The sequence below is a fragment of the Micropterus dolomieu genome, linkage group LG21 (assembly GCF_021292245.1).
Source record: "Micropterus dolomieu isolate WLL.071019.BEF.003 ecotype Adirondacks linkage group LG21, ASM2129224v1, whole genome shotgun sequence".
NCBI classification, from domain to species: Eukaryota; Metazoa; Chordata; class Actinopteri; order Centrarchiformes; family Centrarchidae; genus Micropterus; species Micropterus dolomieu.
Window position 1 is genome coordinate 10,203,112 of NC_060170.1, and position 25,678 is coordinate 10,228,789.

The window sequence follows — 25,678 nt, forward strand, 5'->3', positions numbered from 1 at the left end:
TCGATTACCTCTTCCCCTGACTCTGCCTTCATCCATTGTGTTTGTTTGGAATCTTCAGCAAACTGTGCACTCTGAACTTGCTTTTATACATGTGGTCACAGCATTAGCAACAGGTGTTTTCAATTTTGAGTCGTTGTGTGTAATGAATGACGCCAGGTGTGTTCATTTTGTTCAAATATTGCTGACTGTGGCAAGCATTTTGCATTACATGAGCTTTCATTTGAGAATATGAGCAGAGTTCTTTTGCAACTTGTGTTTTAGCAAGGAAAAATGTGTTAAGATTTATGTGAACGGAGGATTGTGTTTTGTGAATTGTGTCTTCATGTGAAATGTGTTTATGATATTGGAAAATGATGGCTAGATTTAGTAAATGTGTTTAGACAACTGGTCATTTGGTTTAGAGGATTGGCTTTTGTGTTTTAGCATTTGAGAAAAACTGTAAAGTGCCTGGGCAGATTTAACAAAAAAGAGCAGTGCGTGTCATGAAACATGTTACATATTATGCCTACTAACCATCTGACCTCCCCATAGTTTTTTTTCATTTAGTATTCAGATTGTCATGCCTGCCCTTGAAAACAGTGTAAAGTTTGCCACTTAAAATATTTAGTCTCTTTGACATGCAATTAGATATAGAACATGTAAGTTTCCTTGATAATTTCCTTGAACACTGCCTAAAGCGTTCTCTGTCTTGAATCTGTCTGTGGGTTTTTTGTCTTTTATGTGCTGGAGGAGTAGAAATATACATACAGATGTTGTGAAGATATTATGCTATTTTCTCTGCAAGCAAATGCTTAGGCATTCCTTTATTTCTCTGTGTCATCTAGACCCAGGGCCTGGAGTGGATGGTGTCCCTGTACAACAACAATCTAAATGGCATCCTGGCTGATGAAATGGGCCTCGGCAAAACCATCCAAACCATCGCCCTTATCACCTATCTAATGGAGCACAAGAGGATCAACGGCCCCTTTCTCATCATTGTTCCTCTCTCGTCAGTACTTCTCAGCTAAAGTCTATCACAAGTCTTTTGCCCAGTGTTTTTAGTGTTTAAAATTACATAGGAAATAATTTTAGGTTGAAATAAGCCAACCATGTTAGTCTAAATCACAAGATAGGGCTGAAAAAGAGAAGTGTAAGGAGCAGGGGATTGACTCACCGACTTTCTGATTATTGGATGACCCGCTCTACCTTCTGAGCCACAGCCACCCAAGAACAGGGGGGTGTTTGGAGTCCCACACCTGATTTAGACACTGATGCTTCTTTTGGCTCAAATTACATTCAGGTGTCAGGTGTGCACACTCATCTGCAGCGATGAGTCAAAGTACACAGCAAACACAAACTGTCTACTGATTATAGGGTGAGCCTTCCCCCTCTTTTTCCTAACACCTGTTTTTTGAAAAATCAAGTGTTTTGAACATTAGAAACACTTGTCAAAATGTCTACCAGTCACATTCTCAGTCTGTTTGAGCTCCTCATCTTGATATTCAGTGACAGCAGTATGTTGATTCTTGGCCCTTTGACAGATGATTGGTCCCCTGTCTGTTTCTGTAGTAAAGACATCAGAAGAGTATTTTGAAGAAGGAATTTTTTCCTTTTGTGGGAGCAAAATGTTACACAAGCCTTCAGACACTTCCAGTACAAACAGACTTGAAGAGACTCACTAGCCTACCAACATTAGGGCCTAGGTCTGGGCGATATGGACCAAAAGTCTGTGTTAGCAGGCATGCTTTTACTAATTGTAGTAGCTTGTTTCTTATTTCACCGTGTCACCATTCAATTATAGTTCTTTCTCCACCTTATTTAAGTGTCACTCACTTATTGAATCTACCTCCTTCAGTTCTCGGCTGCAGATACGTCAGCGTGCCCTGCTTCTTTCCTTCTCTCTCTCTCTCTTTATGTCTGCTCCGGTGGCTTTCTCCATCAGTAGTAGGCTACGTTACATAAAGTCTCTGGAAAAACCCCCAGACAGAACTCATCTTCTGGACTTTTCCACCCGCTATTCCGTTTAAAACAGCAGCTGCGCCGCATGTTGAGGAGGCGTGTTGATGACGTAGCCTATCAAAACAAAACCAACATGGTAGCTAACGAATGACATCTGCACTGGTGTGTTCACTGTCGCTTTACCTGGTTGTAAAATATCCACCGTGTCGCGACTTGTAACATAATAACTGTGTTTCTCTAATAAATGCCACAGTGCGTCACCATGGCGGCCTGCCGAAGTAAAGTGTATGTGTAGGAAACACTGACTGAACCGTTGTTTTCTTTTTACAAGCCAGTTCTTCCCAGTGTCGACCTGCACTGTGTCTCCCTCCATGTTGTAGAGTTTGTGAGCTTGGGGGGGGCTGGAGACGCAGAGGGAGGGGCGGTGCTGCGCGGTGAGGGAGAGAGAGGAGCAAACGCTGGCAGGACTTTAAACATATTAATTAACCAACATCAAACTGTATCAATATAAATAGGATTGTCTAATTTTTTTATCTCTTTTGAAATTATATTTGCAGTAATACTGCCCAGCCCTATTAGGGCACAAACAACTCATAATGCAACACTCTTCAGGAGCTTTTGTTATGCAAGTACTCACTGCATTCAAAAATATCACCTCTGTTGGGTGAATACATGACCTATACTGTGTCTCAGTTTGCGTTCTTCCATACTTACAGTTGCTGTTTTGAGCATGTAAGTGCATTCACACTGACAATTATGGAAAAATGTAGTGCACTATGGGTAACCGGATGGTGTACTCATAACATTAAAGTGAATAACATTTAGCACCCTCAGTGGTCACCATCTTGGCTACATAGCAGAAGGGGAGGGAAGATGCAGCGATTGCAATTGCTCTGGTGGAAACAGCGCTATACAAATGTGAGTTATACATTTTTCCCCACCATTTACTACTATACTGTTGTTGGCTAGACGCCATCAGTATGTTTATTGGGTCCATTTGGCGCTAATGCTCTGTCATGGTCAATTGTTGTGATTGTTGTTTCCCGTAAATGGAGTTTTTGAGACAACACTACCCTATCGAAGTACATAGTTTACACAGTGTATAACATGGAAGTGTTTTAACAGAAGTATTCGAATTGAGACACAGCACTGGACTTTCTTAAACATCATTTTCAGAAAAAATAGCGTCTTCAATCTTGGCCATATGGAAGATAGTGCTTGCTGCAATTTGGAGTGCACAAAATTTAACATTCCAAACAGTGGAATAGGTTTTCAAAAAACCTGGTGTTAAACATTAAATTATTCAAGGTCAAAATGAATATTTTTTAATTGTCATGTTTGTCTTAACAGTACTCCTTTCAAAATATGAGAATCTCATTTAGCTTCACAAAATGTGTGATTTCCCTTGCTGTTTCCCAGCATTAATCCCTTCAAAATCAAACACAAATCTTTCCAGCTTTCACTTGGAAGCAACAGGAGACCACCTCTCAAAAGAGGTCCAAGGTGCAGTTGTTTTGTATCTTAGTTTCAACGTCACTCTCAAAAAAACATAACATTTTAGGGAAAATGGTGTGTTTTAATTCCCAATTTTACATTTCACCTAATTAGTTGTGTTTTTTGTTCATAATTAACAACTGCAGGCAACAACTGCAGGCGTTAAAAGATTAAAATGTCTTATGCAATACCTGTTTTTCATCATTATTTAGTTTTTTTGTGCTTTTTAAAGTCAAGCTGAGCACATCAGAGGCTTAAATTTGAGCTCAGGGCCACTGTGTTAAATTTTTTAATATGCAGAGTGAAGTAATGTGGAGGAAAGCCCTCTTTGTCGTGGTGTGTGCTGGGAAATTGAAGTTAATGCTCACAGACTGATCGGGAGGAGGTGGTGGCGGTAGTTTTGAACAAAGCCCTGTCTAAGAAAAGTCTCTCATTGTGAGCTGCAATCCATTTGACCCTTTGGAAAGCTATTTTGCTTCGTCACTGCAAGGAATTGTTTTCCTTTTGTTTTTTTCCCAGTAAATTATTGTCTAAACCTTCGTTTATGCATGATTCGTCAAGTTGCTCTTTTCTCTTCTGTTCATGTTTTAGCTAACCTGACCCAACAGTGCGTCTTTAATTGCTCTATAGTCAGACCATGTTCTTACATGAAACCTCCAACACCTGTAGTGATTGTCACTGATGTCTTTTTCCCAGGACTTTGTCTAACTGGGTTTATGAACTTGACAAGTGGGCACCCTCTGTGGTCAAAATTGCTTACAAGGTAAGAAAAATCTTTTTTTGTACTTGTACTTACTCCTTCCCATCTAATACGTTCTGATTGCTTTTGGTGGACTTATGGCAGGAAGTCTTTTCTTTGTCTCCCACATGGAAGGGCACCCCTGCTTTGCGCCGTGGGCTTGTGCCTCAACTCCGCAGTGGGAAGTTCAATGTCTTGCTGACTACCTATGAATACATCATCAAGGATAAGCAAATTCTGGCCAAGGTGAAAGAAATCAAAGCTTTGTCCTCTGTATAATTATGAACACACACACACACACACACACACACACACACACACACACACACACACACACACACACACGCACACACAGTGTCCCACACAGATACATACTTTCGCTAGAACTTCACTAATCAGTAGTTAAATGATTATGATACCTGAGATGCTAGAGAGGTGCTAGAAAGAGTTTGAAAGTCACTTTGTATGACTGACGGTGTATAACTGAAGTGCTCTGCACTTACTGCAGAATTCAAGGAGGTAGTAATAACAGATTCTAGGTAAAGGCAGATCTAAAACGGTGAGGCAGATCCAGAGTTGATTTGGGTTTTTTTGGGTCTAAAAGATCAGGAGGAGCTTCAATATAGATTTTTGGTACGGTGAGCATGGAGTCTGTGTACAGTCTGTGTATACAGTTACAGACATTATAAACAGGGGGCATTAATAGTTTTGTAGAAAAATGGTAGCATCATTAGACTTGCATAGGCAAACTTTACACCAGTACAAAACTTTAAAACATGTCAGCTCTTGCTGTTCCAATTTAGCAATGAGCTGTAATTGACTAATCGGTCTATTATTACATGAAACAACCATTGATGCCGTATTTCCATCATGTTTTTAAAAAATTTTCTCCACCATTTGAGGTTTGACTGGTGCTCTTTTATCTAGCTGCTCCTCCTTCTTCTGCAGTGTAATAATCACACCTGACTGGAGAATTTGCGCAACCTACAGCTTATCTCAATGAACCAACTCTTAATATTTGTTATGACAGTAGTAGTAGTAATGGAAATATAAGTTCACCATGTTTTTAACAGATTTTCTGAAAAGTTGATTTAAATCTTTGCTACTTTTGGATGGAAACCTGGCTACTGTGCAGCTGCACTTTAGCAGTATCTACACAAGATACATTCAGGCACAGTATTAAGTGAAGGTCACCTGTGTTTTGGCACATTGACATACGAATAAAGCACAAATGAAACAAGATCTGTTCTCTTAGATACACATGACTTAACTCCTGTGTAGACAGGACAGTGTAAGTTGTTGCCAGATGTGTTTGTTTGTTTCTAAGGCACAGTCAGGTATTTTTGCCACAGTATGTTTAGAGCTAGGAATATTTTATATTTAGATACCTACTTTCCCATCGTAATGAAATGGAAGAAGGGTTGCGTGGATGCATGGTTGAAGAAGAATATTGTGGCATAAGAATCTCCTTAAAACCAGCCCCCTGTTCAGTTAATGGCAGTGCAGGTGCATACTTAAGTGGCCTCTGATTAAGCCACTGCAGCTGTACAGCCATATATATTACTATATTTCTGGATTTTGGTTTCAATAACAGTACAGCTTTGAATTACAACTAAGTTTTAGAAATTCTGTGCAAGCTTCAGTTAATGTAATTTGGTGGCATGGAGTCAAAATAATTCACAGATTAAGCAAAAGGTGTGCTGTGTTATCAAAGGAGGAGTAAATGTGAATTTGTTCACATCACTTTAAAATGTGAGCATAAACAATTATTATATGCATATGAATTAAGAGAGACCTGTAACCTGAGGGTGGTCAGAGTAGGAAATCAACATGTTCTTATCTGCATCCACTCCTGAGCTCCTTTGTGATCAGACATATTTCTAATGCAAATTTGGAGCTGTTGATTTTCACTATTCCAAAATGTTTAAAAAATAGGGTCCAATAAGTTAACTTCCTCACACAGATTCGTTGGAAGTACATGATTGTGGATGAGGGTCACCGTATGAAGAACCACCACTGTAAGCTGACCCAGGTGTTGAACACCCACTATGTGGCTCCCCGCCGACTCCTCCTCACCGGTACACCACTGCAGAACAAGCTGCCCGAGCTGTGGGCCCTGCTCAACTTCCTCCTGCCCACCATCTTCAAAAGCTGCAGCACCTTCGAGCAGTGGTTCAACGCCCCGTTCGCCATGACAGGAGAGAGGGTAAGTATTGTGTGTGGCGTTTATCTTGAATCTTGAACCTGATTCACAGTGAGAACAAAACATCTAAGGCTACACAGGCAGAGTTGTTTAAGATTTAATTAGATTTTATAATGGATTGTTAATTTGATTAAGTAGCAGATAAAAAACAACTCTGTTGTTTATTTTAAAAACTAAAACTCAGAGGAACATCTGAAATAAATAGACATTCACCAAAAATTTAGAGTACCCTGTGAACAACTTTTTAAAAATACTTCTTAACCTGAGAACATGTCGTATAAATGTATAACTTTTTGATTGTTTTTGAGATGAGTTGTACATTTGAACATTTACTGCACATCTTCTGAGGGCTGCCAAAAGGTTTCTACAAATGCTTCTGTCTTTAAATCTGTTTCCCCTGAAGTCTTCTTCCCTTCACAGTAATTACACCTGTCATTTCAACTGTAGTTATTTACTGTAAGTGATGAAAAGTATACAGTTTAGTATAACTGACAAGTTATATATGAAGCTTCTTCACAAGTTCTGATTCTTTGATTCTTGATTCTTTACTCTTTGTTCACAGAAGGTTATAGTAGGATGAGCTGTCCATCTTCATTTGGCATCTTGCCCAAGACCAATTTTCTATAAACAAAGGGAGATTCTTATGTTTCCAAACCAGTAGCTGAAATTTAGGCAAAAGCAGCTGCTTCAGCTGGTCTCTTCATGTTAAGTTGTTCTTACCTCTCAAAGATTCAACAAACAACTAAGTTTGCAAATGTGTTTCCGAGTGTGCTGTAAGGCATGGGCCAGTATGAGGTTTTCACGGTATGATAACCTTACCTTAACCTAAAATGTCACGGTTTCACAGTATCGTAGTATTGTGATTATAGCTCTAAAATGTGTTTTTAAAGAAAAAAAAAAAATCTGGTACAATAATAATAATAATAAGATAGAGAGAGCGCGAGTGTGTGTGTCTCTCACACACGCACACACCCGTCTGTTGTATGGTGTGCACCACGAGCACCAGACACCAGTGCCAGCAGTTTTTTTTTTCCTTCTTGTGTTTTTAAATGTTGTGATTTTTAACAGATGTACACAATGTTAGAAGCTCAATTTAATTATTAGCTGATGTTAGCTAGTTAATTTAGCCATATTTTCTGCCTCGGTAGCAAGCCAATAATATTTATTTCACCAGTGCCAAACATGCTAACTCTTGGCTTGTTGCAGTTGTTAAATTCATGATAGTGTTACCTTGAATTTAGCGAAGAATGACAGGTGGTGCTCTCGTAAAGGGGATATCATATTTGCCTTTTTCAGGGTTTTTCCTGGCTCAGAATGGGCCTTTGGGGTTTGACTTTGCGCGACAGTAAGCATGGCTGTTACGCGTACAATAAAGACAGTGAGTTAACATATGACCGAAATCTGTGCATTGTCTTGTTATTTCTGACCATTTGATAAACAAAATATATCCCTCCTTCGGCCATCCTACACACAAGTGACTGACTGCTCACACCAACTAGATGGGGAAGGGTCACGTTACACTCTATGCTGCACACAACCTGCGGGATTCCTGCGCTTTCCATATTTGACGAGACATTAAAAAACAGGTCATTCCGCAGCGGTATAACGGAAAATTTTTGTGGTTTTGAAACCTTGAGTTTTTCATACTGTGGGATACCTTGAAACAGGTAACTGGCCCATGCCTAGCTGTAACCAGCAGGTCAAGTTAAACAAATCTAAACTTTTGGTGTACACCCCCTCTGTTCGGCGTAACTGTGGAATTCCATGCTGAAAAGTCACAGTACACCACATGAACAATGAAGGAGGTGCACGCAAAAGGTATTTTTTCTACGATAATGTTTGACAATCGTGTTTACTGCATTTCTTCCTCATGAAACATTTGCAAAGCTTATATATGTTGTGCTTTGTTTACGACCATTTTTACTAGGTTGCAGGTTTTTTTCACTGCCTTTGCTGGTGTATTGCTACACTTATTTGCACATTACTACTATCAACTGAGCAAAACATTATGTGATGTATTATCACATATGTCTGACTTTTTCAGGTTGACCTAAATGAGGAGGAGACCATCTTGATTATTCGGCGTTTGCATAAGGTGCTCCGCCCCTTCCTGCTCCGCAGACTGAAGAAAGAGGTGGAGTCACAGCTGCCAGAGAAGGTAAGATTGAACTAAACATTTCTACTTTGATTTGATGTAGCTTGATAATAATTGCGTCATGGTTTGCAATGCAGAAACCCAGCACTGCTGTTTGACTAAAATGTTTTAATTTAAGTACATTCCAAGTAAACATTGGCATACGTAATTATTATTAAAACATTATTTTTTTTTATAAAGGATAATATGGCGCCCAGTGGCGTGGCTAATAACTTCTGCAGTGTGTTTTCATAACAGCACAGGGCCTGGTGTCTTTTCTTTCATATTTCACGGTCACATACGATCAATCCAAATACAAGCAGGTTTTTATTTCTTAATTTGGGGCACTCTCGACTCTTTACAACCTTGAAATTAACACTACTTTATTACTTCAGCAATTATTATGGGCTGTAGCCTTCTACATGCTGGAGGGAGCTGTAAGTATTATTTAAGAACAGGGATGAGGCATCCCTTCCTCATCAGGTTCAAACCAGGCCTGGGTACAAATTAATTTCACAAGGCAACTGTTATCAACTTTACATCTGACTTTAACTGCAGTCTTATTTGTAACACATCAAATTGAATTTAATAAACGGAAATAAAAGTATTTTTGGTGAGTGTATCATCTCGTCAGCTAACGGTGATTTTAGTAATTGAGAATTCTACAGATTATTTCATCGAGTAATCATATAAGAAGTACTTTCGCTTGGCGCCCCCTCAGTACAGGGATCAGCTGTGTAACTCATGACTGTGACATTACAACACAAACACGACTCGACCAGGCGGGGAACAATAACAACAAACGCACGTTTATACATTTACAGCAGAGAATTGCGGCTAGCGTTCAACTCAACAGTCAATCAGGAATTCAGTTAAAAACTAAAGTTGATGTTACTGTTAACTTTTTTGGGATCCGCTCTTTCTGATCAGATGCTGAAGCATTTCTGTCGTGCTGTTGCGGTAGGCTACATTAGTTTAGTTTTACAGTGGACAGACTAACATTACAGAGTTGTTAATCTCATACTTTCTGTGTTTTTTTCGGGTCAGTCTTTTCTTTGTCCCTCCTATTTTTTTTTCTCCCTTCCTTTGCAAACAGTGCCATCAAATCACGTCGTCTTAACTTGATCACAGCGTAAGCGCTATGTGTGTCAGTAATAATTGTCCGTGCAAAACAATGTGCTATATAGTTAAATGGATTAAACGAAGGATCAATGCAAAGAATTTGTGTTGATGCATTTTAGTAATTTGATTATTTGAATAACTCAATAAATCGTTTCAGCCCTAAATTGAATGGATGAGAACAATCCCTGTTTCTCGACTGCGCGATTGATTAGTCAATTAATCTAATCTTTAATATAAACAATTTTTTAAATCTAAATAAATATCAAAAACTGGTCTCATTAATAATTTAATATTATGTAATTTTATTTAAACACGGAGGCGATGAAGAGAGAAAATACGTTTTAAGAGACTACTACCAACGTAAATCATCCTGATATATCATGAATGTGTGGGTGTGAAAAATGTAAACACGGTGCTGTCCCGCTGCCGTCACAAAACTATGCTTTCACTTCATGTGTTCATGCTGCTTCACATGTTGCTGCACAGCAGTTGTTTGACTTGTTACAGAGAGCACCACGTAGTTGGGTCTCTGTCTGACTCCGAAACTTTAGATGGTTGTAGGTGAGTTTTTTTTAGCTGCCGCTTGTTCTCCAAGAGAATCCCTGCTATAACCAGATGCAGCACTTCATTGCAGCGTGCCGACACACGTTATGCAAATTGAAGGATTTTCATAATCGATTACGTCGATGAATCTCCCCACTAATATGATCCATGGTCCATCTTAAAACTCTCCTTAAGCTTAAGAGGTGCTTCCCAAAAGCACTATAAATGAAGGCACCCTTAGAAATGATCTTAGGATAAAGGAGTGACTCCTACCCACTCATAGGATGCTTAGAGCATCTTGAGAATCTCTGGGAACCAAAAAGGACAGGTTTTATTTAAATGTTTATAGTTTGTAAGTCTACAGAAGACTGAAGCACTGTACGTTTGAAATTGAAAAAATCTGGGCCTGTGGAGTTAGAAAGAGGGTGAATTTACGAGACCTCTGTAGACTCATCTTTTATTATAAAGTAACACTAAAACACTTACACTAACACTTTAAAACGAGTGACATTGTTTAAATTTGAAAATGGGAAATTAAAAGTAAACTAAAACACAACACAATTTTTTAACAATTGATCTGACAGTTTCTGTCGACATCATCCTCCTCGCTCACTTTGCCTAATACACTGCTCAAAATAATTAAGGGAACACTTAGAAGCACGTGGAGGTCTTTGCGACTGTCCAAGGAAACGCCTCCCCAGAACATCTCTGACCCACAGCCAAACCGGTAATGCTCGATGATGTTGCAGTCAGCATGAAGTTCACCACAGGGTCTCCAGACTCTTTCACATCTGTCACATGTGCTCAGTGTGAACCTGGTCTCATCTGTGAAGAGAACTGGGTGCCAATAGCAGACCTGCCAATTCTTGGACACTCTGGCGATCACAGATCCCACTAGAGGATGCCTCATGCCACCCTCATGGAGTTTGGTCTGAAACATGCACATCAGTAGGCTACTGGTCATTCTGTAGGGCTCTACAGTGCTCCTCCTGTTTCTCCTCTCACAAACAAGCAGACACTGGTCCTGTTCTCTCCTCATGTAATGGTCCATCTCCTGGTATCTCCTCCATGCTCTTGAGACTGTGCTGGGAGACACAGCTAACCTTCTTGCGATGGCACGTATAAATATTCCATCCTGGAGGAGTTGGACTACCTGTGCAACCTGAATGGGCTGCAGGTATCGCTCATGCTACCAGTAGTGACAAGGACATAAGCAAAACACAAAACTAGAGAACAATTAGTCAGGAAGGATAAGGAGAGAACATGCGTCTGTGGCCACCTGCAAAACCATTCCCTTTATGGAGGTGGTCTTGCTGTTGCCTCTCCAGTGCACCTGTTGTCACTTCCATTTGCTCCAAAACAACATTGATTTGCAATCGCTAATGCAGAATTAAATAGCTGAAGACATGTTATACTGTGATGATGAAGTGTTCTCTTAATTTTTTTGAGCAGTGTATATTTTAGGTTGCATGAGCTTAAGAGTAACATCTGCCTCTATCAGCCTGTAAATCAATCAGAGTTTATTTTCTTAAACTGACTTTCACATAGTAACATGAATTTTAAAGGGCAGCAAGCTGAAAGCATAAAACATTTCTGTATATAGTTTCCAACACTTTTAATATATAGCACATTTATAGAATATGCAAAGTTTTGGGAGGCTTTTTTTAGTCTTTATTCATGAAAGTACAGCTCAAAAGTTACAGGAACTTCTTCCCTGTATTTTATCTCTCCTTAACTGTTATTTTTTCCCCCCTAATGTTGTCAAGGATGAGGTGGCTATGATCAAGAAAGTGGTGTGAGCTCAGACAGCCTTGCGACTGAAAAGGGTTAGGGTTAGGTCATCACTGTTTCACTGATTGCATTGCCTTTATTGTCATTCACTTCAGGTGGAGTATGTCATAAAATGTGACATGTCTGCTATACAGAAGGTTTTGTACCGCCACATGCAGAAAGGCATCCTTCTCACTGACGGCTCAGAGAAAGACAAGAAGGTAAATATACCAAGACCCCTGTGGCTTCACTGTACGTCTGCGCTTTGTTTTGTCAGTGTGTGTCATGCTGAGAAACGGAGGTAAACAAGATGTTGTGTTTGCTAAAGATAATAGAGTATATTGCAAATGTTATACTACTTCTGAGGCTGCATCTTGACTTTTAGCCTCAGTTTAGTTTTGTGTGCAGGAATTTTCTGTTATCCAAAGCTCCCTGGCATGCAGAATGCACAGGAGGGAAATAGGAATACACATCTCTGTGAAGTTTAAACCTGCATTACCTGACAAGCCTTTGTAATCAAACTGAGCTTCTCTGAGATTTTTAGTGAAAGTCGTTGCTCATAATTATCACCTAAATCTGTAGCTTCCCTCGGCTCTACGGAACAGCTTGAATGTTTTGGTTCACTCTCATCGCATCGTTGGCCACAGCAAGCAGGTGTTTAAAATGAAGAAGCTCTAAAACCCCACTGTACTCTACCCGCTTGGCACCAAACAGCAGACAATCAACAATCTGTTGAACATAGTGGAGCATGTTGCAGAAATAGATATTTCCCTCAGGGGTTGGTAGAGACCAAAAACAGAACTGCAAGAGAGCAAGTATTGATCTTCCATCCATCAGGTGGACACAAACACGACTCCAGCTGAACGATAATGTTGCTCCGTAACTGCTGGATGTGTAAATAAGTTCACCAGATCAAATTAAAATCTGATGATCAGATATTGCAGATTTAAACTCACACCAAGAGAAGTATCGTTGTTTTTATCTGTCAGTTAATTTCTTTTAATCCATGCTATGCTTTTCTCCAGGGCAAAGGAGGAGCAAAGACCCTGATGAACACCATCATGCAGCTGAAGAAGATCTGCAACCATCCATACATGTTCCAGCACATTGAGGTGAGCACTGCTAGCCCAAGATCACTGACACTGGCTGTTACAGGCCTGGGAATCCTGACACTAGAAGATTTGCCACTGATTTCCACTTGTATGTCTGTGTCATTTACCTATTGTAATTATTAGCTAATTGCATATGTATTACCTTCAATGAAATGGATTTCATGTTTTAATTTCTGACATTACCATTAAAATGCTTGTATAATATCAGAATATTGTTTAATGCAAATCTCTTTTGTTAAACTTTGTGTTCATCCGGTAACATCTGTGATGGTGTCTCACATTATTTATGTTCTTAGATTGAATTACACAACAATCCGCAATCTGACTCTTTTTACTGTTTATATGTGCAGGGGTATAACTTTAAAACAGGCCCTGCATGAGAAAACTTTACATACGCATTTGTTTTAAGAAAAAAACCAATAAGCAGTCTGCCTTAACAAAACACCTGCTCCTGTCTTTTATTTTTTAAGGTAGCTCAGAGACTTGATTGGAAGTCCTATCTCCCAAGACAGACACATTTGATTGTATGAGTTGAGAATGATTTAAACCAGTAAATGTTCTCTGTTCTAGGAATCGTTTGCTGAGCACTTGGGTTATCCAAACGGCATCATAAATGGGTAAGTTACACGTTCTGATCTTTTCCATGCTGCTACTTGATTGGCAAAACCAAACTGCTGCTGCATCAGGAGTCTGTATATGTTGGTTATAAAGTGATTTGTTAACACTGCCTATGACGGTGAAACTGTGGTGGCGGCGTGCGGGGAGTTTGTTAGTGGGATGTATTTTGATAGTAGGTTATTTCTTATTTCACCATTTTAATTCTACTTATACCTTGTTTTAGTGTTTACTAAGTAAATCTGCTCGCTTTCCCTCAGTTCTCTTTTCCGCACACACATCTACACCTCCGGTCTCGTAATGCAAACACACCGGCTTACACCTCTGTCTGTTTCTCTCTCCCTGTATGTGTCTGCTCTGCTGACTTTCTCCATCAGCAGTACATTTTAAAATTCTTTGGATTTTTCCACCCGCGACTCTGTTTTAACAGCTGCTTGTACACTGCGTGTGGAGGAAGCCTGTTAATGATGTAGACACTTATAAATGCTAAATTAAAAACGGTTAACTGCGCTGTTATAAATTCACGGCAAACACTGTCCAGCGTCTCCCAGAAGCAGGCGCCATGCGCAGAATGCAACTTGGGTTTGTTTGGGACAATAACAACACGGCGGAAGACAGCGCTGCAGAGATTTTTCAGTCACTCTGAAGTCCGGTCGTATTTTAGTTTGCTGAGGGAAACTTGATTGAAGAAAATAACCTTATAGTGAACACAGGGTGAGTTAACTTTTAGCTTTGGTTTGTCTCTCTGACTTGCTAACAGCGTGTAAACTGAAGCTCTCAGTGTTGCTGCTCTTGTACAAACGCTACACGTTGTTCTGCTGCTGTGTGTCAGCAGAGTCCATTCGTCCACTGCACATGAATCTGTGTAAATTAGCTTTGTAATTCTGATTGTCGTTGACAACCTTGTTTTGTTGGCTTTAGCCATTTTGTTATATAAAGATGTTTCTTTGTTGTAGCTTCCTTGTGTCAGCTACTAGCAGTGTGTAGGAGTGAGAAGCCCTTTTTGTTTGCACCCTTTTTCTCCTGTTTTTGAGATTAGAAGCCTAGTTTAGAGCTTTGTCTTTTCTTTACTTTCTGTTTTAGGTTTATTAGATTGTTTTGGTTGTTGTTTTGGGCACTGCTCATCTCTGAAGCTAATAAAACTGCTAAATTGTATTTCCTGTGTTCTGGCCTTGTTTGGGAATGGGAAGAGTGGGAAGCCACACTTTTATGTTGCGTCCAGGATACCCTTAGACCTTGGGACGTAACGCACGATACGCAGTTTAGTCAACCATCCAGCATATCTAGAAACGCTACAGACTCCTCTGTATTTATGTCATTTTTTCAGCTCATGGCAGTTACTATCACTGTCTTCTAAAGACTTTTTTTTTTTTCAAGAATTGTCCACGGGGTCATTGTATTACCTATATAATATAAAATATAAAATCTTGATAATGCACACAGGTATTTGCTGTTTTATTTTTTATGCAAACAAAATGGCAATTGTATTTGTAGTTTTCAATATAAAACTTGGTGGTGGTTTCAGTGTGTGTATCAGTACATTTTAATATTTTTCAGCACATTTTTACAATACCGTGATAATACTGATAACCGTGATAATTGTGGTCACTATAATCGTGATATGAAATTTTCATACCATTTCATCCCTACTCACGATCCATTTTGATGGTCAGATCTAAAAAACTGCTTTTAAGTGACAGCCTTTCTAATATCTTGATTGTGGAATAAAGAAGATTCCACTGATTTTACCAGCACACGTTTTGGCTTTCATATATTTTCTAAATGATTGTGAATGTCCTGTCAAGATGAGCTTGTTTTCTAGAAACCAGCCATACTCTCAGATCTACTAATGCACAGAGTCACAAACAAATTGATTGACACCCAGAATTTGTTAATTTAAAACACTGTGTGCAGCGGTGGTTTGCCAATTGCTCACTGACTTTGAAGCTCAGTGAAACAGTATAGTAATTTAACACCTTATGGGAGACGGCATTCAAGTTCATGTCTGAAAAGCCAGTGTGTCAGATAATTGCTACATCTCTGCAGTGCTTAGTGCTACTTGGCAGCAGATAGCAATTATTCATAGCAGCGGATCACCTCAAACCAGACTGTGAAAATTCATGCTACAGCATTGTCACATATTATTTAACCATTTTCATTTTACTGTAATAATTTTGAGATTTGGGTATGAGCCACTGGTCTTTTATCTCTCTGGTTTCCATATATCCATATATAGATGACGAAAGAGCAGCATTTCTTCACAAATCTACTAGAAACGGGACAGCTGTCGACCCCACAGCACAGAATCGTTCAAAAGAACGTGCAGTGGATTGAATCGAGGGCATTACATTGATTAAATCAATAAAATACAATATATTGGTACACCTCTACCTCAAATCTTTTTGTGGCTAATGAGGATGAAAAGGATTTTGCACTCAAGCTCCCCATCTAATGCTACACCAGGCAGCAGGATTTCTTTGTCACTATATGCTGGTTACAGGACTCCGAGAAGTGTGTAATCCAGTACTACTCTGCTCCTGTGGAGTGTGTGCTCACAAATACTCCAGCGTCCACTCAGAACAACCACACACACACAAGCTATTGTGTCAAACCTTCAAATGTTGTTTTATGTAGATTTGTTAATGATATTTTGGTAATGATATTTTGTAAAAGAGATCTTAAAGATCTAAAAATGCTTTAAAATTGAAACTGTGTAGAAGCAATCAACATTCTTAGTAATTAAAATGTGTAAATCGCTCATCCATTCACCTATCACTGACTTTCAGAGAGGTTTCCAGGTTTGTAGCATTTATTGTTACTGATAGTTCAAATGGTTGTTGACACAGAGGGCGTTATCTGTAAAGCTGGTTGTAAAAGAATGAAAAGGACTTATTGGAAGTAATGAGCTGAACAAGTGAATTGCATTGTGGGTAATGTGGAGGCCATGTTTTGACAAGGAAGAAGAATGTGTGGAATAAAAAAAGTATATGTCATGATAATACATCAGGTTTTGCTGCGTTGATTTTAGTTAACTGTCTGTCACTGTCAAACTGGATTCCCCAGAGACGTTAATAGTCACTATATCAGTAATAATGATTCTTGTTACATGTTTTGCCTTTTACCTCCACCCAGGCATGATCTGTATCGAGCTTCTGGGAAGTTTGAGCTCCTAGATCGCATCCTGCCGAAGCTACATGCCACTAACCACAGAGTCCTGTTATTCTGCCAAATGACCTCACTCATGACGATCATGGAGGACTATTTCAGCTACCGCAACTTTCAGTATCTGCGTCTTGACGGTGAGTTCACACCTCTACTTATGTTTAAACATTCTGTGATTATCAGGTGAAATACGAAAATTAATATAAAGAAAAATCTAATCATTCCTTTACTGTACTCAGTTTTGTCTACCTCAGCCTACTAGTGTTCCAGCGCTGCTCTCTTCACTGACACTTAGGCTCTACAGAGTGAGCATTTCACTGCATATGCAAGTGATAATTAGTGCGTGAGTGACTGTGAAAAATGGGTGCACTGGTGAGACTGACTGTGTTCTGATACCCGGTTTAACCTTAGACGGATTTGCTTAACTGTGGCAGTAACACATTTATCGTGTAAGAGAGCAGTGTCCAAAACATTCATTCAGCAGCTTCCCATTTTTAGCCTGACCGTGACTTTTACCGTTTAAAATGCTAACTAATGTTAAATCTGTGAGTAACTTGATAACAGACCACATTTAAACGTGGTTGTTGGCTGTTGCTTTCTGCAAGCCCGTGTCTGTACTCAGCCAAAGATCTGTCATCTGTCAATGACGGAGAATAGTTTGTTAACGCAATCCCTGCCGCCATCTACTGGAAAGGCTTGGTCTTCTCTGAACTTGTGTGACACAAATTGGTGGAGATTCACAAATATATTTCCACTGAAAAATGCTAAATTGACATACACATGATATCATACTAGTTGTAAATCAGAGGCATAGATACAGATTTATTGATACAAATCACTCTATCACATACAGATTTAGACTTGAATACATATAAGACTTACTAATCCCATATGATACCTCTTCTCTCAGTCATATATCAATAATTTAAGCTTATCAATTTAATAGTTTTGAACCAAGACATCCAGTATTTGGATCAAATTATGTCAGATTTAGTAGTGCTTTCACTGTTATTTCCGTGTGTCAGATTCATATTTAATCAACATTTAGGTAATTGTTTGTATCTGACTCTGAATCAGCAAATACCCAGTGTTAAATGACTGATATCCGGTTCAGGTAAAAATAAATAAATAAATAAAAATACTTGATCTGGAAAATCCCTAATAATGATATGATACATAATGTGTGATAGAGAAAATAATTCCTGTGTAGCGAGGGAAATGCCACTCTATGTTCACTATCCATTATTGTGCAAATCAGGACACCTTATCGTATATTATTGCCTCCATGTCAGAGGAGGAGAATTTAAAGCTGTCCAAGCAGCCTTATCAAACCTTACAGTGTCAATGTGGTGTGTAAAACCCAAAGTATGGTCAATGTAATGCATCAAAACACAATGTATTTGTGTATCAAGTAGAAAAATACTACTATAATACAAAGAATTGCTACTTTCATCCAAGTAGTCCCTACAACAAGACACATGCACATAATCTCTTGTAATCCCTTTGTGTATTTAAAAGATTACGTGTCTCTCGCTGCATTGTTCCTTGACTGCTGTGTGTGAGTGACTGATGAAGAAGATGTGTTTTCCATAGCAGTGTTAGCAGCACATAGTGCGGTATGTTTTGTTTTGAGCAAACTGGACCTGTACCAAAGGTTCAGCCTCACGCCAACGTGCAATAACTCACAGTTTAGTGTGTTATGAGCTTTTTGGATGGTAATTCAGGATTTTCATAGAATCTTATAAAATGCCAAGTGAAAGGCACATAGTCAGACAAACAGTTTGTTATTCTACTTTGAGGTGAAAATCTTTTATTCACATAATTTAGTATTTTGGTCTACTACCAAAGGAAGAATCATCAGATCAAAAAGTATAATTTTGTTAATCAGCTTTTATACTATCCACATAGCACTTTGAGAAAGATATTAAATTTAGAGACTGATGCAGCTGTGCACTGTGAATCTCCTATATATTATATCATATTTTAATCAGACATGGAATGGTTAGGATCGTTTCATCACATTTTGAACCCTGCTCAATTACAGCCACTACAAGCTCTTTTCAGACACCTCTGAAACAGTTTAATTGGTCAAAGATGAGGCACAGTACACAGGTGACATTTTTACTTTCCTGCAAACAATACACTTTGCAGCAGAAGAACAAGAAGAAGTTCAAGCAGACTTTCCAAAGTTAACTTCACAGACTGCATTTTTAAAAATGATCATGTTTGCCGTTTCAGGAACCACCAAGTCTGAGGACCGAGCTTTACTGCTGAAGAAATTTAATGAGGAAGGATCTCAGTACTTCATCTTCCTGCTCAGCACCAGAGCGGGTGGCCTCGGCCTTAACCTGCAGGCTGCCGATACTGTCGTCATCTTTGACAGTGACTGGAACCCACACCAGGTACGTTCATCAGTAGATTATGTTATCATAATCTGTAAGAACAGTACTGGTGCTCACAGTGTGAATGCATGATTATAGAAAGTGTTCAGTATGCTGTTTATAGTGTTGGCAGTTCTTGTTGAGATAAGCAGATTTAAAGGCATATTTACTGAAGAGTTGCGTCACTTTTTACTGCAGACCGACCAATGCTGCACTGTTTTTACGGACACACACGAACGTTGTGAGACTAATGCCAGGTCAAAACGGCACGTGAAAGAGAAACACAAATTCAAATGATGAATTATAAAGTTCCCTTTACAGAGCTCTCTGCTCAGCACCACAACACAAGAGCAGCAGCAATGGAACACCTGTTATTATTTCCTGACTTTAAATTGCTCCAGTCCAATGGAGCAATTTCATTTACGATTGAAGCAGCCAGTGATACTTTTTTCTGTTTACAGAAATAATCTAGTCCAAGAGTTTAAAAGTGTTTTTCCTCCCAAATATCTCCCACACTTATTTGTACTGAGTTATTCAATCAATAATATTTCTGTTGAGCTGACAACATCAAGCTATTTAAACTTCCTTGTGGCCTGTGGCCCATCACTTTTAGTTTTTGCTCAGCACCGTCAGCCTTTATCAGTGGTTGTTAAGAACACTGAATTGAATTGGCAGAGATAGCACAAACAGACTGGCTGCTTGCTGTTAGTCTAGCAAATAAGTGATTTACTCATTTTGTGTGGTATCTCTTCAGTTTTTGTCCCCACCTTTTATTTTTCCACAACCAAAGACGGTCTAACCACACCTGTGCAACGCAAAGCAATAAAACAAAATCTAAACTCTACATTGCCCTTAACAAGATTTTAGCAAATACACTGCTCAAAAAAATGAAGGGAACACTTAAAAGACACATCAGATCTTGGTGAACAAAACACAGTTCAAGATCTTTACTGTACATTGTATAATTCGTTCAGAACAAAATTACTTAACAACAGTCAAAGGAAACCAAAGTCACCAACTGACTATGGCCTGGATACGTGATTTTCATCACTGCAGGCCATAATGTGACTCCATAGTGTCTATGACCCCCACGTGCCTGTATGCACTGCTGATAACGTCTGGGCATGCTGCTGATGAGACAGCTGATGGTGTCCTGGGGAATCTCCTCCCAGACCTGGATCAGCAAGCAGGGCATCAGTGAGCTCCTGGGGAGTCTGTGGCGCTACTTGGGGGCGTGTGTTCCACTGATACATAATGTCTCAGAGGTTCTCTAGTGGATTGTGGTCTGGTTGCAGAATGTACCTGCATGTGTTAACAGATATGATGTGAGTTGACACGACACATTTGACAAGTCATTCTTCGGTATCTGTTTGGTGTGTCAGTGCTCTCACTGGCAGTAAATAAAATCTAAGCAAATATTATGTTTAACAACAAGGCCCAAAGACTAAACAGCCACCTTTAAAACAGATGTGGCTCTTAATTATTTATCTACAATAGACAGTTACTCTGGCTCTTGGTGGGTGTTAATTAATTTCCTATTTCATGATGAGGCAACTGAAATGATGTAATGTTTCTCTTTGCTGCTTCCAGGACCTTCAGGCTCAGGACCGGGCTCACCGCATCGGTCAGCAGAATGAGGTGCGTGTGCTTCGTCTCTGCACCGTCAACAGTGTGGAGGAGAAAATCTTGGCAGCTGCTAAATACAAACTCAACGTGGATCAGAAGGTCATCCAGGCAGGCATGTTCGACCAGAAGTCCTCGAGCCACGAGCGTCGTGTCTTCCTCCAGGCCATTTTAGAGCATGAGGAGCAGAATGAGGTACTGTCTGTCTTTTATTTTTTACTATTTATCTTGGAAGTAACATCATCTCAAGACTAAGACGCAGTATTTGTGCTTCATCAGGCATTTTTATTTAAACTTAGAAGGCCCTGAATAGATTTTTCTTTTCCTTTTAGTTAAATTATGCATGCTGGTTTTGATTAAATGACTGCATGCCCACAAACAGCTGCTTAGATATGATCAGCGAGCTAACCATCCTTCATTTATAACATTACATGGTGTTGTAATGCATTCTCAGCTATTTAATTGGTATGTCATAAAATCTGTCATCATTTTATTTTGATGTTTTTTTAAAATGTAACTCTAGGAAGAAGATGAGGTGCCCGATGACGAAACCCTTAACCAGATGATAGCCCGCAATGAAGATGAATTTGAGCTCTTCATGGTAAGAAAAGCACAAATTTTTTGTAAGATCTAATTGACAGTTAAATTCTTAAAATATGAATTTGCCAAAAGAGGAGAAGCTGACAGCTGGTCCCCCCCCCCGTTAATTGTTAGTTGTCCTTTATGTCAAGACCATTATTCTGTGTCATTATTTGTTCTGGCATCTTCAGTCTTGGCAACAACTGTCAGGCACTAGCCAGGCGCTTCTTCTTGCTTTGCAAATGACTGAATTGCCATGGATACAGGACTCATAGTCACCGTGTCAATTCCAGTGCCGCCACTTATTTTACACTAAACTGTTTGTGACATCTGTGTTTCAAATGCGTAGTACAGTTGTTCGGCCTCTTGGCTCAACTAGTTAGTTAGTTTTGCGAAACACCAGCTGAATTTCAAAATCCCTTGAGTAATGCTTGTATTTAAAAAAACACTAAACAATCATGCTTCACTTGTTTCTGGTGGTTTTGTCACATGTTTTGTGCAAGATATCAGTTATTCATAAGCATGTTGATATAACTACCACCAAGTTGGTAAATTCTAAAAGGGAAAAACTGCTGTTATACCATTAGTGAGTATAATTCTGTGACATTGTATGATTTACTTCTACCCCGGCATGTGTGACTGTTTAGTTGTTACTTGTTGTAACGTTTCTCCTTGGTTTCCTTCCATGTTTTCATTTAAGTAATGCATAAATCTCAACTTAATAATCATTTATGTTATAACTAGGCCAAGTTTGAAGTTACACACAGCTGGTCCAACAGGCTGGCTTGTAACTCCAGTTATATTGTAATGTTAAACCAGAACTGTGGGGAATAGAATTAAAGCACAATGTGGCCTGATCATGTACGATTAATCCATCTTGTGATGCGGTAGTGATATCAACAGCTGCTGTTAACCCCTCAATTCCTGTAAAAATTCTGCCTTAGGTATAAAATATGGGAACCAAGGATGGTATCTGCCATTTGAGCTGATAGGATTTTCCTGCTTTTCTCCTCTGTAGCGCATGGACATGGACCGACGCCGGGAGCACGCCAGGAACCCAAAGCGTAAGCCTCGTCTAATGGAAGAGGACGAGTTGCCATCTTGGATCATCAAAGACGACGCGGAGGTGGAACGGCTCACATATGAAGAGGAGGAGGAGAAGCTGTTCGGCCGAGGATCACGCTGTCGTCGGGACGTGGACTACAGTGACACGCTGACCGAAAAACAGTGGCTACGGGTATACAAGTCAATCTGTGACATTAAAAATGGTGATAAATGTAACTGCTGTACAACTGTGAAATTGGTTAACAACCTAATTTGTATTTATTGAACTACTAATTCAACTAATCTATAGTGTTATTATTATTGACTGACCCTAATAGAAATGAAAAAGCAAGTATACTATTACATAAAATACTAATCCAATAAAATGACAATAGCCTACATATAGCAAAATTATATAATTTATATATTAAAATACCAACAGTAAACTATTAGATTAAAATAGAACTTTTTATCTCATGTTATAATATTACACTAATACACTCAATAAAACTAGTTTCTCCTCCATGTTGTAGAAAGAGCCTCTGCAGATTTCCACTGCCAGTATGTGCTCCTTCTAGCCTTCTCCTGAGAGTAACACGTTCCCCTCGTTTTACTAAAGTTATTGTAATACTGTTCAGTAGTCTTATTTTCATTAGGTCGGGGCTGGGTGCTGCTGGTGAATCATGAATCCGCCCTGTTCAAAAACTACACCAGCACCAATCACAGTAAAGTTTTTGTGAATAGTGATCAGTATTTTAAAAGCTGTGTCAAATTTTCAACACATCTGTTTCAACATTTTAAAAAGCTTAACAAAATATTAAGGCCGATGCCGAGGTGTACACATACAAGGGTCTTCACTTCCATAGTCCTCCAATGGTTTCATACCATAGTTGAACACAAGGAGAAGGAGCACACACGTAGTATAAATATGTGTATAATAAATAGTTTGTTACACTCTTTGCTGTGCTCCCAATTTTTTCATTTAGGAGCACATGTGCTCCTTGGGAAAAAGGTTGGCATTAACCTGGAGTTTTATTTATTTTTTATGAAGCAAAGTAACAAATTTCTTTTGTATTTTGTTTGTTTATGCTCACACTGCAAAATGTGAATCAGGCTTTTTACACACAAGTAGATTGTTAATTTTTCTTTCTTTCAATCCAAAGACCAAAATCTGCAACTCCATTTTATTGACTCAGGCTAAAGAAACGTTGAGACTGAGGAATATGTTGGAAGCATTAGCTGTATTTCAGAGACGCTCTAATTAAAAGAAGAAAAATGTTTAGACACCTGCAGGCACTGCTGAAGACATTTAATGTATGCTAGTGAGCATGTCTACAGAGAAAAAAATACTGCAATTAGTGAAAGTACTTACTGCTGTCAAATCATTTGTTTTTGTGTTGCCAAGGGAATTGTAAATCTGATGACAGAGATGGTTTGTGAAAATTATACATTGAGAGACAATGATCCTTCAATTCCACATCATATGTGGGCAAGTTGAAGCAACTGAGGATTAACCCTGTCTTTGCCCTGGCTCCTTTCAACTCCAGGCTATTGAGGATGGGAACCTGGAAGAGATGGAGGAGGAGATCCGGCTGAAAAAGCGCAAACGCAAGAGACGTCAGGACAAGGACTCGTCGAGCAGAGATGACGGCGGCACCAAGGCCAAGAAGAAACGTGGACGTCCACCAGCTGAGAAACTCTCCCCCAACCCCCCCAAACTCACCAAGCAAATGAACACCATCATCGATACGGTCATCAACTACAGAGATGGGTAAGGAGATGTATTTACACATGGGTTAAATCAGACATCCTTCTTGTTAAAGGTAGGATTTACAGGTATCTGTTGTACTAGACTGCGTCAGTTTTAGCTTTAGCTTAGCATTAGTTTTAGCTTGCAGGACCAAAAATATGGTGACATGCATCTTTCACTACAGTATAGATGAGGAGTAACACCCACTTTAGGCCTGGGGTGGATGTGTAGACCATTTCGAGTTGTAGGTGGAAGTAGACAAGCCCCATGGCTGTAGCACCTCATTTTTAAACCTGCGTGTAGCACTGTAATGTACTTAAAAGATACATTTTTTAAGTGAATTTCCAAGAAATCTGACCAGGAGATCCCATAGAACCAGTTTTTTGTTGAAAATATAGTCAGAAAATGCCATTAAAGTAAAGAGTATATTCTACAAAACTTTTCAACAAAGTAGTCCAGTTTTAACCAACAGCTCAGCACCTTTGCTCCGCTGTGCTGTTATCAGCTGCTTCAACAGCAAACTGAGACTTTGGAATGAAAACGGAACAAGTAAGGGCTGCACGATTAATGTAATTCCTGGGCCGGCAGTAGTTCAGTCTGTAAGGATTAGGCTGGGAACCGGAGGGTCTCTGTGTGCGCTGCAGTCTGTGTGCAGCATGTGTCCTTAAAAACAGCCTACGTGCAATGAGAAAAATATTTTATGAGCAGTGTGTCCCCTTCCCCGCCCCGCCGCTAATCGTTCCAAACGTAGTCTGACTCGCCACCGCTCTCTGTGACAGAGACAGAGCGACATCATCAGCAGCTGAAGCAGTAAGACAGAAGAAAACAGGGAGAAGATAAGGAAGGTTTGGGTTTAGCTAGCAGACCCTTTATTGTTAGCTGTATCTCTGCCTTGTTGTTCAACATATTGAACTTGTCACAGAGCCGACGTGCTCAGTCACTTTTCGTCAGCCAACCAATCACCAGCCTGGATGGGGCGGGACATTAAAAAAGTTTGACGTGCTACAGCAAATCATTAAATGTTAAACAATCTGATTATTGACAAGTTACTTAGCATTAAATAAAGAGACCAGTGTAGAGCATTTTGTTTGCACAAAGATGTGATGAATAAAAACAACCTCCAAAATCAAACCGCTATAACTGGTTTTAATACTCAACTAGTGGTAAAAAGTACACTATTATATGAAATTCTAATGAATGTAGTATTTAATATATTATTGTTATACTAACAGTAAACTAACTAAACATTATACTCTATATTTAAAACACTCCTCCAGGTTTTGGATAGAGACTCTGCATTAGACAGATGTATTTTGAGCCTGTGCCAATATGTGCTTCTAACTGCCTCCTCCATAGAGCAACAAGTTCCCCTTGTTCTGTTTTACTAGTTATTGTTATAAATATTGTTTAACTTTGTTGTTTAACTTTGTTCAAGTTGAAATTCTTTCACGCATTCCTTGAAAATTAAG

The 25,678-nt window shown here is 39.3% G+C and overlaps 1 protein-coding gene across 4 annotated transcripts in view; it reads left to right on the top strand.

Annotated features, from left to right (window-relative positions):
• Positions 1 to 25,678, top strand: part of smarca2 (SWI/SNF related, matrix associated, actin dependent regulator of chromatin, subfamily a, member 2) — a 71,688-nt gene that overhangs the window by 31,585 nt on the left and 14,425 nt on the right. For all 4 annotated transcript variants that reach the window (XM_046033841.1, XM_046033842.1, XM_046033843.1 and 1 more), the window contains 14 exons: positions 825 to 988; positions 4,129 to 4,195; positions 4,307 to 4,417; positions 6,135 to 6,377; positions 8,419 to 8,532; positions 12,060 to 12,164; positions 12,969 to 13,055; positions 13,626 to 13,672; positions 16,803 to 16,969; positions 19,071 to 19,234; positions 20,804 to 21,031; positions 21,360 to 21,437; positions 22,434 to 22,652; positions 24,007 to 24,230. In XM_046033841.1, coding sequence (XP_045889797.1) covers positions 825 to 988; positions 4,129 to 4,195; positions 4,307 to 4,417; positions 6,135 to 6,377; positions 8,419 to 8,532; positions 12,060 to 12,164; positions 12,969 to 13,055; positions 13,626 to 13,672; positions 16,803 to 16,969; positions 19,071 to 19,234; positions 20,804 to 21,031; positions 21,360 to 21,437; positions 22,434 to 22,652; positions 24,007 to 24,230 — 2,018 coding nt within the window. The remainder of the gene's footprint in view (positions 1 to 824; positions 989 to 4,128; positions 4,196 to 4,306; positions 4,418 to 6,134; positions 6,378 to 8,418; positions 8,533 to 12,059; positions 12,165 to 12,968; positions 13,056 to 13,625; positions 13,673 to 16,802; positions 16,970 to 19,070; positions 19,235 to 20,803; positions 21,032 to 21,359; positions 21,438 to 22,433; positions 22,653 to 24,006; positions 24,231 to 25,678) is intronic.